The following is a 12,214-nucleotide window of genomic DNA, read 5'->3' as shown; positions in this document are numbered from 1 at the left end:
TAATCATTGAAATGTGTTTTTTGTCACCTTTTAACTTGCATGTCTCTGTAAAAATACTTATGCGATATGTGTTTTATTTATGCCAGCTTCCTTTCCGCGACTATTCTTTTAAAGGAGACGTACCAGACAGATTTCTGCCTTCGCATATTTATTTGGGGATCTTTTTGGATGCATTTGCTGAGCTTGAAACACTCCAAATGCTTCAAACCAGATAGAAATTCAAGGTGAAAAGGCTCCAGATGCAGCAATTCAGGCTCTTTCTGAACTTTTCCTCTCTCCCTCTGATACCGTCCTTGCTGCGCACTTCTGCACACACCGAGTGAAAACAAGCCCTCCATTAGCCAGATGCTCCCTCTGTAGCCTAGTCCTTTCGAAGAGATGGAAAAGAATAATAAGAGCAGAAAACATTTTGAAATTTAAAATAACATTGACCCAGTAGGCACTCGTGTCTGTGAGGGGAAACGGGAAGAAGCGCCGTTGTGTATTACACCACATTCCTGGACAAGCGGAGGTTCAACCACATCTGCAGAAGTTATCGAAACTTTCAAAGAGCTCAGCTGCTGCCTTAAGCCACAGGAAATTCACTGGGACATCTGGAGGGAAGTGTGCAGATTATTGCTCATTTAGTCTGTGTGTAGACATCAAGAAGAAGAGGCGATGGCTGAAGACACACGCACACACACACAGGCTTGACTTTGGCAGATCTTACCCCAGGCTGACCACAACACACCTGGGTATAATCCCCGCAAGATGCCCTCTGGATGTTTTTTGTCCAATCCCCTCGCTACTCTGGTCCGACCTCAGCCAATCACGTGACAGCTCAGACGAGGTCTATTTCCACCTCTGTAGCCCTGTGTCGCAATAAGAGAGAAATATGTGAAATATCTAATAAGTGTACAAAACACAGCATGCTGATGTTTTCTTTCCCTGCGGTCTCAAATACCTCAAATTGTCCAATTCATTTACAGAAGGGAAGGAAAACTGCAATTTAGTTTAGCTTGCATGTGGACAGATTGTGTTTGACGGGCAGGAATGACATGTGGTGATTGGAGGAGAAGGATCCAGAATGTATAAGAAAGTGGATTCACTTGATTACCAACCAGTCTATGATCCTAACCAATATGAGTAGAAACGTATGATGGAACATTGAATTTACATGCTAGTATTTGTTTATAAATGTGAAAATATTGTTGGCTTTGGATTGATTTAGTTGACTGTATACACACACAGACGCATGCAGGCAGGCGTTGCTTGATCTCCGGGGAGACGAAACAAACTTTTGGAAAGTTCTTCCACGCAATAACTTCTCCGGCGCTGCATCATAGGTGAAAGAGTACATCGAGCACATCTCCCTGCACTCATGTGTTTACCCCTCAATATTACACATATTGAGGTGAACGTATAGATCATATATAGATCCCAAATTGCCTTGAGTGTCAAGAACGGAAAAGGAAAGGTCAGATCCCGGCGAAACAATGCCGCTCCATTTTTCTCAAGGTGTGAAATGCGACTAGACAAAACCTGAACGCCGGGATAAAAGCTCAGGAAATTACTCCCTTATTTTAGGTGTGATTGATTGTCCCGCTGACCTGTTAGACTGAAGAGGTGGTTAGGAAGAGGAGGCAGACTAAGATAATTGGGCCCGGGTGGTATCCAAAGCCTGGAAGGTGTTGAAAGAACTCTCCTAACGCGCCGTACCTGCAGCCACTACAGCCGTGAACTCGCGCACACGCAGGATTTCGCAAAACCTTGAAGGAATGTTGATGTTTTGTTTTTGGCATGTCTTTTATTGAATGGATGGAATATGAGAGATGCGTGTAACTCCTATTGACACATTGGACAACAAGAAAAGAGCGTAGATGTGTCAAACACACTCTGAGGGATCAACAAATAGTGCTTTTCTTTGTTTCACTTTTGCCGGCGTGAACCTGACGCCATTCTTTCACTCTCTGGCTCATGGAAATCTCTCGCTGTTGCCGTGGGGATGTAATTCCCTTACCTGTTGAAAAGTAAGTTAGCGTAAGTTAAAGCTCATACCGGGAGCGGAAAGGATCACGGATGAATTTAGCTGAAGTAAAAAAACTACAGATGTTCTCGCTGTCTAATTCCATTAGTGTTGCACAGGGGTTTCAGAGCACTTCTAGCCATTTCAAATGGAGAGGTAAAAGCCAGGCATGAGCTTAAATGATAACACTCCTGCATGTAAAAATCAGGGCTATTGTACTATTCTTATTATTATCTGCAAGCCGAGGGCTCTGTTCCAATTAAAGAACACCACACACCGACCATTCAACAAGCATGCACGCAAACGCACCTTCAATAGGTACAGTAAAATACCTAGTATTACACGGCCCAAAGAAGAGCTTTTTACTTAAAAAACTATTTAATCAGGAAAATCAACGGCTCAGATCAAAGAAATGGAGATGAGGGACAGGCAGATAAAGAGGCTCATCAAAGAAGGAGCTCTAGTTAGGGATTCAACGCCCTAATTCCCTTTCTCTTAAAACCTTCGTCAGAGGGGGCACAGGGCCAATTTGCTCCCTAAATGGCTGTGTGCGAATGTGCAGATTGCTTTGCATAGCCGCTGGGAATCTGGGCTCCTGCTTCTTTTTTCTTCTCCACACGGAGCCTGCGAATTAGAAAAGATCCAAAGACAGATAGGCTTAGTGTGGGCCTCGCTACCTTCCTTAAGTCCAGAGCCCTGTTCCAACTTCCACCTAATTCAATCTATGGCCTAACTCAATTAATAGACTTTAATGTGCCGTTTCTTCTTTATCTTCTCCCTTTTCCTGGGGATTTGGGACTTCAATTAGAGTTGTCGAGCAGTATCTTGCAAAAAGGCTGGGATTGTAAGTCTGTCTGAATGTTAAGACAATGACATGTCCCAGTGGCATTAGGGTTGATCATATATGCATCCTTAATCTCAAACCCCGCTTCCTGGAACTCGCCGTACATTAATGTAATGTGGTGCATAAAATATTGACTGCCGGTCTCTCCTGTCTGGGGCGTTTTATACGTGGCTATAGGGTTCATTAGTCAAAATGCCCTTGATGTGAGAGAGGACTTCTGAATATCCATGCGCTGAGCCCAATGTCAGATCAGTCATCATGTGGGATCGTAACCCCCACAGTCAAGGTGTACATTTAATCCGAGAGGTTAGTTTAATACTTCTGCATGTGGATTAAACCTTCCTATTCATTAATTTCGGCCTTGCATTACCACCAAGGACATCTGCACCAGCACATTTACCCTATAGACGTGAGGATATTCTGGGAGAAATCAGCGTGGTATCGGTCTGTAACATAAATAATTTAAGCTCAGCAGTGCCGGTTCACCTTCCCCCAATTCATTCGGGCATTCGGTGCCTCGCGAGGACAAATATTTAATATTTTATCCCTGCTGCACAACAGAAACATTAACCTCAACTAAGTGCAAAAGCGTACACACACACGTGCATACTGTAACCCGCGTGCACGTCTGAGCTCACCTCTCGCGCGATAGGCTTTCTATCACGCCTGCAGTTCTGATTGATCGTCTCGGCAATCGGCAATTAAGCCCTAGTGATCAGAGAGAAGAAAGGGGCGGAGGGGCGGGGGGGGGGGGGGGGGAGGCCCGCCGCCGCCGCCGCCGCCCTCTGCCCTCCTTGTCTCGTCATCCCGGGAAAGGCTTCACTCAGCTGGGGTGCGTTTGGCCCGGGGCTGGGCTCACTGGTGGAGGTTAACTCCAGCATAAATAAGCATCTTTGGACTCATTACAGGGATTAGAGAGTAATTCGCCTGCGAGGAAGGAGATGACTGCCAGGGTTTTGGTACAGTTTACTACAGTCTTAGAGGGGAGAAGGCCCCGGAGATTACAGAGGGGGAGAGAGAGAGAGGGAGAGATGGAGAGGCAGCGAAAAAGAGAAAGGCCAAGGGAGAAGACAAGCTGGCTGTCAAGTGTGCAAGTGTGTGTGAGTCAATCCGAGCCCCCGGCTGCCCCCTTGATCTTCAGCATGTTGGGGTGCTGTGAAAACGGATAATGGGAGTTAGAATGACCGGTTCTGTCTAGAGAGAAGTGTGCTGATTGTTATAACTTTCCCTCTCTCCTCGTCTTAACTACATAAACACCCAAGAGGTAGCACTCTATCAATTTTAATGATGTTGAAATAGAATTTAGGCACAAAACACACAACAAATGCTAATTTGGCCATGATGAGAGGCATCAGAAATTCCACCCATTATTTATTCAGCTGACTTTCTGCATTTTTCATCAGAACAAATATTCCCATTTCAACAAACACACACATACACACACACAATTTGGAGGATAAATCAACACGCTCGCTCATCAAATATATGCTGTGTGTGGATCTCTGCAGTCTGTCCACTGCACCAAAGACAAATAGTTCTGGCCAAAGTCCGGCCGCAGAAACAGAAGGGGCAGAGTATTGTCAATATATGCACACATACATTAAACATGGCAGGTCGATGTGTGTTTAGAAAAGAGACAGACATCATACAGACTGAAGTCCAGTCATAAACTCCTAGACTCAACCCACAGGACAGTGGATTTAGAGCAGATCTTTATTACAATATAGCAAAATTTCACAGCATATGTGCCGTTTAATCTTTTAATTGCTGAACTGCGATTTCAAAAGAAACTCAGTCGCAACGACATCCTACACAGCAGGATTTGGGGTCGTTACTTTGAAGTCATCAACCGCCGCTCTACTCCACCTCCACCCTCGCCGGCTTCGGCCGCCCGGCCTCCGTGCCGCACCGGGGGCAGGTGAAGTAGGCGTCTGCGATGGTGTGGCTTTTGATGCAGTAGTAGCAGAAGACATGCGGGCAGCCCACCGTGTGCGGCATGGTGGGCCACTCTCCGCACAGCCCGCACTCTTTCCAACCCTGCCCCCCCTCCCTTGCTCCCCCAACTTCGGTACCGGCGGCCCCGAACAGAGTCGAGTAGAGCGTCGCCTTCACTTTTTTCGTGTTGATCAGTGGTAAGAGGAAGATGAGGAATTCTGCAAAGCCGTGCCACAGCAGCTCGCGGTTCATGTACTGATATGCTACCTCCCGGGTCACGTTGGGTTTGCTAAACACAGCCCGCGCTCCCACAATCCTTTCTGCCAGCACGGGATGGCGGCCTTTCCTGAGGAACACAAGGAAGTTGATGAGGCTTGCGAGCTGGACAACGCCAGAAATTAAGGTCAAAGATCGCTTGAGTCCCTGCTGGAGGAAACTGGCGGCTCCTTCAGACACGAGCCCTCCTGAACTGAAACCCAGGCACAGCGGCAGGTTGTGGGAACGCTCCTGGAGCCAGCGAGGGCCTACGGCAAGAAGAGCCATGCCCAACTTCTGCCCGCGGGTCAGAGGCCTGTAGACGGACGAGGACGAATGCGCGTTGTGGTAGCGCAAGCTGAGTAAAGACTGTCCCACCGTGGAGCTGCCTGAGTAGAGTGTGAACCTCCACAAGAGCAGCTGCAGCAGAGCTCTGAGTTCGGGCTCCAGCGGGGTGAGCAGGCCCGGGCGGCAGTACTGGAAGCACTGGGAGAACTGGGACCACAGTAGCTGCTCCAGGGCTGCGTCCAGCTCCAGAGCGTCCAGCTGGTTGATGCGCAGCACCGGCATCTCCGGGTCGGCGCCGGCGTCCGAGACAGAAACTCCAGCTGTCCTTCTCTGCTCGTCTTCGCTTTGTAAACCTGCTGGGAAAAAATACAAACAGCAAAGACGTGAGGCTCAATAAAAGTCTAAACTGAAATTTCCCTGCATCTTTATGATTCAATGTCCCCGAAAATTGAGTGTAAACTTGCCTATAGGGAAATTTTTTTTTTTTTCTTTGACCTGCAAATTCACCTATAAGCACTTTATTTAGATGGAGGTTCCGCTATATTGTGTAGTGCTGCCTATAACTTAAGATGTATATAAAATGAAGATTTGACGAAAAAAGATACACACACATATATAGAGAGAGGAGAGAGAGTCCCGTGTATTAAAGGGCAACTTGGTTGATGGAGAAATGAGGCCTGGGAGGTAAAGCTCATCCTGTTGGGAAGGTTATTTCTTCTTTATACACAGGAACGGAAATCACTTTTCACATGTAAAACCCGTCCTTAATGCAACCTTTGAGCCGCGCAGTGCAGAGGAGCAGGGGGTCTTAGACGGCTCTCTCCAGTGTATAAACACACAATCCAACACACACACACATAGAGAGAGAGGGACACACACACACACACAAGTAGAGGCCCAGGGGCTCTTAGTGCCTGCTCCCTCTGGAGATAGGGGTATGTGTAGAAATCACATCACTAGGGATTAGGCTAACGGCACAGTCTCTGCTACACCGTAAACATCTGCCAAATGTGGAACTATTTCCCCCCCCCTGTGAGAGGCGACTCTATATCGGATCTCGCCATTGTGACGTCTGGGCTATTTTGTGCCGCACACATTCCAAACCTCTCCCCTATTCCCAGTTTCATCTGCCCCGTCCTCAAATTAAATGCTTAAGAAGTGGAATAAACTAACTAACACACAGAGAGTGAGAGAGAGAGGGGGAGAGAGACAGAGACAGTGAGGCCTTTTTTTTTGACAGTGGCTTTTGTGTCTCGCTGAACAGGATTTGTCACGAGGCTTTAAAAGAGATTTCAGCAGGGTAAATATGGCAGTTTTGACAGAGATAGAGGGAGAGAGAGATGACGGTCACTTTATACATTTCTCGAGGAGGTGAAGAAAAAAACATTCTAATATGCGTTGGCGATGCTCTGGGTTTATTGTGGCACACGGGACCATCTGTGTATTCATGATGTTTCAATAGGCGGCGGATACACCGTCCAGCTAAGGTAGAATTAGCAAATGAATGAAAAGAGAGTGAATTCACACTGAAGTAAGCAGGTGTGACAAATTCCTTGAGCAGCACTTTAAATGCTGCCATGTTTAGTGGCTGGGACCTCGCCTGTGACGGAAATAAGAATATGGATTAAAAAAATAAGGTGGCCTGAGTGTGTGTGTGTGTGTGTGTGTGTGTGTGTGTGTCTGTGTGCAAACCAATAAACAGGCTGCAGTTTTTTTTAGTTTAATCTGAAAGTTTTTTTTTCCAGCCCTTGATGGGAAAAATGTGCAGATTATGCGCCTCTGTGAGTGTGCAACTGTATGTATGTCAAGGGCGGCCTTGATCTATGATGCACTTTAATACAGAGCTAAGTTAATCCATCAGTCCATAGATACACACACACACACACACACACACACACACACACACACACACACACACACACACACACACACACACACACACACACACACACACACACACACACAGAGCCAGGTGGTGGAAATCCCCATCATAGCCGCAGCCCTCTGGGAGAGTAAACCCGGCCGGGTCCAATATTCTTCTCAAAGCCTTTTATCGAGCAGTTTACAAGTTATGAATGAATATGTTTTATTTGGGGAAACACGGTATTGACAGCCACCTATCAATAGTAATGTGACTATTGTCAAGGGTCTGTCAATATTAATGTAATTATGATGTAGAGGGATCAGAGGGATGTCGGAGTCGGGGGCCAAGTAACATCTCCTGCCCACTGCCATATCAATAGCAGGGATTGCTATTGACAGCTTCCCTTCAGACTTGCAGCACTTGCCAAATACATAACAAGCAGACACTTCAGTCAATGCCGGGCTGCCTATAAAAATTAAGCATTTGAATTTACAGGGCTTTTCCTGTGGACAGCTGGAAATCCATGTTCCTTATGTAATAGTCAAAAGTCACGGTCAATGCCGGCGTTTACTGAGGACTGTAAACACGGCAGACGCGATCTGCAACGGGAACACGTGGACAGATACAACATCGTTTGCTCACATGCAAATCGATTCATGTTGGACAGACTCTTTTCTCAGAAGCGTTCATTCAATCACTCACACACACACACACACACACACACACACACACACACACACACACACACACACACACACACACACACACACACACACACACACACACACACACACACACACCTGATGTAACACGTTGACTTGATAATTCTTCATGGGTCAGCCAATCAACTGAACCAGAGACAAAATGTCCTCTCTTTGAGTGCTGGCGGCTGACAACCAACAGAAGGCAGGTTACAGGAGTTCACTGAGAATCAATACGGGAACATGTGGAAAGTATAGGGTCGAGCTTTTCTATCAAAACTGTGTAACTTACTTTAAAAAACACTTTCCCCGTGAATATTAAAGGGTATTTTGGTTCAGGTCAGATGAGAGTTTTCTTTCCTTTGTTCCCTGCTTGTTCAGACAAAGATAGCTCTCTGGCTCAAAGCTGGCTGCCACGGCTTGCACAGAAACCGCGGCAACAATATCCAATCTAGCCGAGAACAAGCGGCAACATTGCTCCAAGGCAAACAGGGCCATGACCAGTGTGTGAGGGAAGGGAGAAGAGGTAACAAAGGTGTACAGAGCATCAGACTGAAGCCTCGCAGCTGCACCAGCTCCTCTGATGACTACACAACAGGTTAGGACGACTGCTGCCGCCGTGCAGAGACGGACGGACAGAAAGATCGAGCCAGATCAGCAGACGTGCCACCACACCGCCCCACCCCCCCCCTCTCTGGGCTACTGTCTGCCCGTACAGTGAGGAGGGGAGAAATAGGGAGCACAGATAGCTCAGGAAAAAATGAAGGAGGGGGTAAAACAGATAAGCAGGAAGCTCTTGGTTGGAATCGACCTTGAGATTGACGGTCACAATTAAGGAGGGAGGGAACATTCCTGGTGCGCATCTTGCTGAGCCGTACTGAGGTACCGGCATCCAGGGATCGCCTGCAGACAGACTGCGGCCTGCTGTCTCCTTGACCTCGGCTTTGGTGTCTAGGGAGGGGATGAGGGTCTTTGGGGTTGGGGACTAAAGAGGACCAGGGGATGTTGGGTATGTGGAGGTTAGGCAGCATCTATAGGGAATTGCTTTTTCTTGCTTTTTCAGCACGGCGCTCAAGTGCTCAGGAGCTGTGCACGTGGCTATCGTTCTGTGTGAACCACAAACGGAGCGGCCAAAACTTTTGATTTGGCCGGTGGCGTAGTGTGGAGCACTTCATTACGGTTCTTGGCGTAATAGAGCTGAAATAATATAAAAATGTTCACTTGAGTTTCTGTGATGCCGTAGTGAGAAACAGGCAATGCTTTGGCAAAGCATGTTGGATTACAACTTTAGGTTTTCTTCATTCCCTTGCCCATGTAAATTAATTTGAGTAAAAGCTTTGGTGAATAAACCTATTTTTTCTGAGCACTCCACTCTCTTTTTTCCTCTCTCGCTTTATTGCCCTTCTTTCGCCAGGAACGAGTGCGGGCCTATTAGCCAATGCCTGCTAATGTCCTCACTATGAAAACGGATGAGAATGTCAGATTTCGAAGTTTTAAGAGAGTGATGTCATACAGCAGACCACAGGCATTACGCCGACGCTAAGATTACCCAGGCGGTAACCGGACTAATTGTTATGAGTCTGTTTCATGAAAAATGAATGTGTGCAAATGCACAAAGGGGTCTTCGGGCTGTGTGCGTGCATCACACACTAATGCTTTATCAAGGCTCTCCTCTTCCTCTAATCACCCAAGACTCCTCCAAGCAATGGGGTGAGGGCTAAGTTAATGCCTGAAAAAAAAGAATCGGTTAGAGCAGCACGCCCGACACGAAAAAATGCGCTCTGCTTAATCTGGTTAGCTCAGAAGGTAAATTATTTAAGAGAAATAATTGATTTCATGAGTACAAAGGTTGAGCATTCCAAAGCGGTATGAGTAATAAGGACTTGAGGTTGCAAAAAACAACTTAAAAAGTCATGAAACATTTAGACGCTAGAGAGGTACATTGAATGTGGAAGAAAAGGAACGGCTAATGAATGAGAGAAGTGAAGTTGTGGCTTTCTTAAGGGTCATTGAGGCAACCACTAGGGAATGACCTCATTACGCTGTCCTGAGGAATATTTGAGATCTATTTTTGTATATTGTATAAAAATGTGTGACTGAAAGGAACCTTCGGAAACCAGGGAATGATTGCTGCTTTGTTCTGCTGTAAAAGAAAAAAAATCAATGAAACTGTGAAGGCCGTAAACCTTCATAGTTGTCAGGTTTAAATGTAGAACGTCCTCTTCGATGTATAGACCAGTTATTTCTGGGGGAATATGTGGTGTCCCCATTTTATATTCATCACAATTTTCTAGCTTAGTTCATTAATATCCAAGAAAATTGAGAATTAGCTCTGTATAATATTACATACATACAAAGTATGTGCACGTTGTAATTAACAGAAATGCATTTAGGGAATACACAACATATAAATAATAAATTGAAAAAAAATGTACAGTAAATGGATTTGATTGTAATGAGAGATGGTTCGCTTTTATCAGTCTATGACCATTAATCTGTGTTTATGATGTGATGTGGCTCTGTCCTATTCCTGAGCGCCATTGTTTAAAAAAACCAAAACACTTGTTTCAATTTGTGCATATTTGAGCAAAGCTGCATTAAGCACCACAGAGCAGACCACACGTTAAGGCCATTTAATTTAGTACATACCACCATAAAACTAATTCATCAGAGGTTGAATTCTTTCCAGATAAGTGCAGGCAGAACCCTCTCGCCCTTATCACATGCTTTCATCTGGAAACTGTGTAAGATGACCTCTTGACCCCAGAGTGAGATCACGGCCCAATTTAACTTCAGAAGACTCCCTTAAAACACACTCATTATACTAAGTGTTTAGCTCCACACACAATCACGGACCCATACTTCAATCTCATGTACAATCAGCTGCTCCACATTCTCCTCATAATGACTTTACCTCTTAATTTTTTTTTTAGCTCATGCCTATCAGTCTTTTAACAATAACAAAAACCCAAATCTGCTCCATTTTGATAATAAGGCGAGAGCATTATGTGATAATCACAGAGGGGATTAGGTTTTGGCAGAATGTGTGGGAGCATTGCAGCTAAAGCCACTGGAAGAGAGATATAACCGGGGATGATTGGGATGAGAGGAATGAAGAGAGAAGTCTCTTGAAAATCAATCAAGATCACACTGGTCATGGCCCCGTTTGCCTCAAGATCAACTTAGCCATGAATGTCAATGTGGACATTTTTGATCTCTGGCGCTGATTATACGCATATGGGGGAATATTGGAATAGTGTGCGGGGCAAAACAACACCCTTTAAGGAGCGAGCTCTCCCACCAGGTTGCCATGGAAGCATGTATTTGGTAAATGAATATAGCCGGACACTGAATACTAATTTGCTGTTGCTGAACGTCTCGGTAGTCGATCAGATTTATAGTATATGACCAGTAACACAACACGCAGATATATGATCACGATCGTTCCCCTTCAATGAGCGGACGTGTCGGGAGCGAGCATCGTGTCGGAGCGCGTGCACGTGGGAGACGGTAGATACGGGCATGCATAGTTTCTGTGGATATTTACCCATTTCTTTGCAAGGAGAAGGCGACGTCAATGTAATCCAAGCTCGTCAGACATCAAAACAATGTGTATTTCCGGGTTGGGAGCCTTGGACCCGCCTCCCGGGGGAAAGACCCGCCAATGGCAGGGCACGCTGCCACGCCGACACGTCCCGTGATCAAAGTCAACCAATTAGATAACGCAGCGGCAACACAGCGGCAAATGACAAGAGGAAGCGCCGCTGTCATGCCTGAAACATACGCGACATGTGCAATTTACCGTGTTGTAGTAACCGTACATGGCGACCAACGTCATTCACGGCAAATCACACAAACAACACTGGAGATGTCACAGCTTCGTGCAGTATAAGCGCCGGGCACTGTCGGTTTTACGAGCTGCTCGATAACAATTTCGGCCGTTGCCATTGTCAATGTTTGATAATGCAAACAGCGCGCGAGCTTCACCTCCTCTGCTTGAGTTAGACGCTGTGATTGTGTGCGTGTTACTTTACTTGTAGCTTTTTCACAGTGTGTTTCACTATAATTCGCACCTTAGCCATGAAATGAGCCGAAACGCGAGGACGCCGGAGTCCCGGGGACGCTTGGGGGGAAGAGGCTCCGTCCCGGTTCCGGTCCCCGTCCCCGTCCCCTCACCTCCTCATCAAGAGCCCGGACCCGAGGCAAACGCCATGAAAGACCTTCTCCGTGAGTTCAAAGCGCTCTACGACCAGAGGCTCATGTACGTGCAGATGGACGAGGCAGCGGCCGTTGAGCAAGTGTTACAGGTATGTAAGTAGCAG

At 46.3% G+C, this 12,214-nt stretch overlaps 2 protein-coding genes across 4 annotated transcripts in view; one reads left to right on the top strand and one right to left on the bottom strand.

Annotated features, from left to right (window-relative positions):
- Positions 1 to 4,188: 4,188 nt before the first annotated feature.
- pex2 (peroxisomal biogenesis factor 2) lies at positions 4,189 to 12,100 on the bottom strand. 3 transcript variants are annotated; one of them, XM_076157904.1, is made up of 2 exons: positions 11,966 to 12,100; positions 4,189 to 5,680 (listed from the first exon to the last, which is right to left on the bottom strand). In XM_076157904.1, the coding sequence occupies exon 2, from the start codon at positions 5,607 to 5,609 to the stop codon at positions 4,707 to 4,709; it is 903 nt and encodes a 300-aa protein (XP_076014019.1). In that variant the 5' UTR covers positions 5,610 to 5,680; positions 11,966 to 12,100; the 3' UTR covers positions 4,189 to 4,706. The 3 variants fall into 3 exon arrangements, with proteins under 3 accessions (XP_076014019.1, XP_076014018.1, XP_076014017.1); XM_076157903.1 differs by lacking the exon at positions 11,966 to 12,100 and adding an exon at positions 11,440 to 11,546; XM_076157902.1 differs by lacking the exon at positions 11,966 to 12,100 and adding an exon at positions 11,440 to 11,544 and having other exon boundaries at positions 4,189 to 5,683.
- Positions 11,663 to 12,214, top strand: part of LOC143006992 (uncharacterized) — an 86,341-nt gene continuing 85,789 nt past the window's right edge. Inside the window, exon 1 of the mRNA XM_076158370.1 lies at positions 11,663 to 12,199. Coding sequence (XP_076014485.1) covers positions 11,978 to 12,199 — 222 coding nt within the window. The 5' untranslated portion in view covers positions 11,663 to 11,977. The remainder of the gene's footprint in view (positions 12,200 to 12,214) is intronic.

This window comes from Genypterus blacodes, unplaced genomic scaffold, assembly GCF_046128005.1.
Source record: "Genypterus blacodes isolate CSIRO-AG114 ecotype Tasmania unplaced genomic scaffold, CSIRO-AGI_Gbla_v1 ptg000076l_1, whole genome shotgun sequence".
Lineage (NCBI taxonomy): Eukaryota > Metazoa > Chordata > Actinopteri > Ophidiiformes > Ophidiidae > Genypterus > Genypterus blacodes.
Note: the sequence above shows the minus strand (reverse complement) of the source record. Positions and strands in the feature narration are given on the sequence as shown.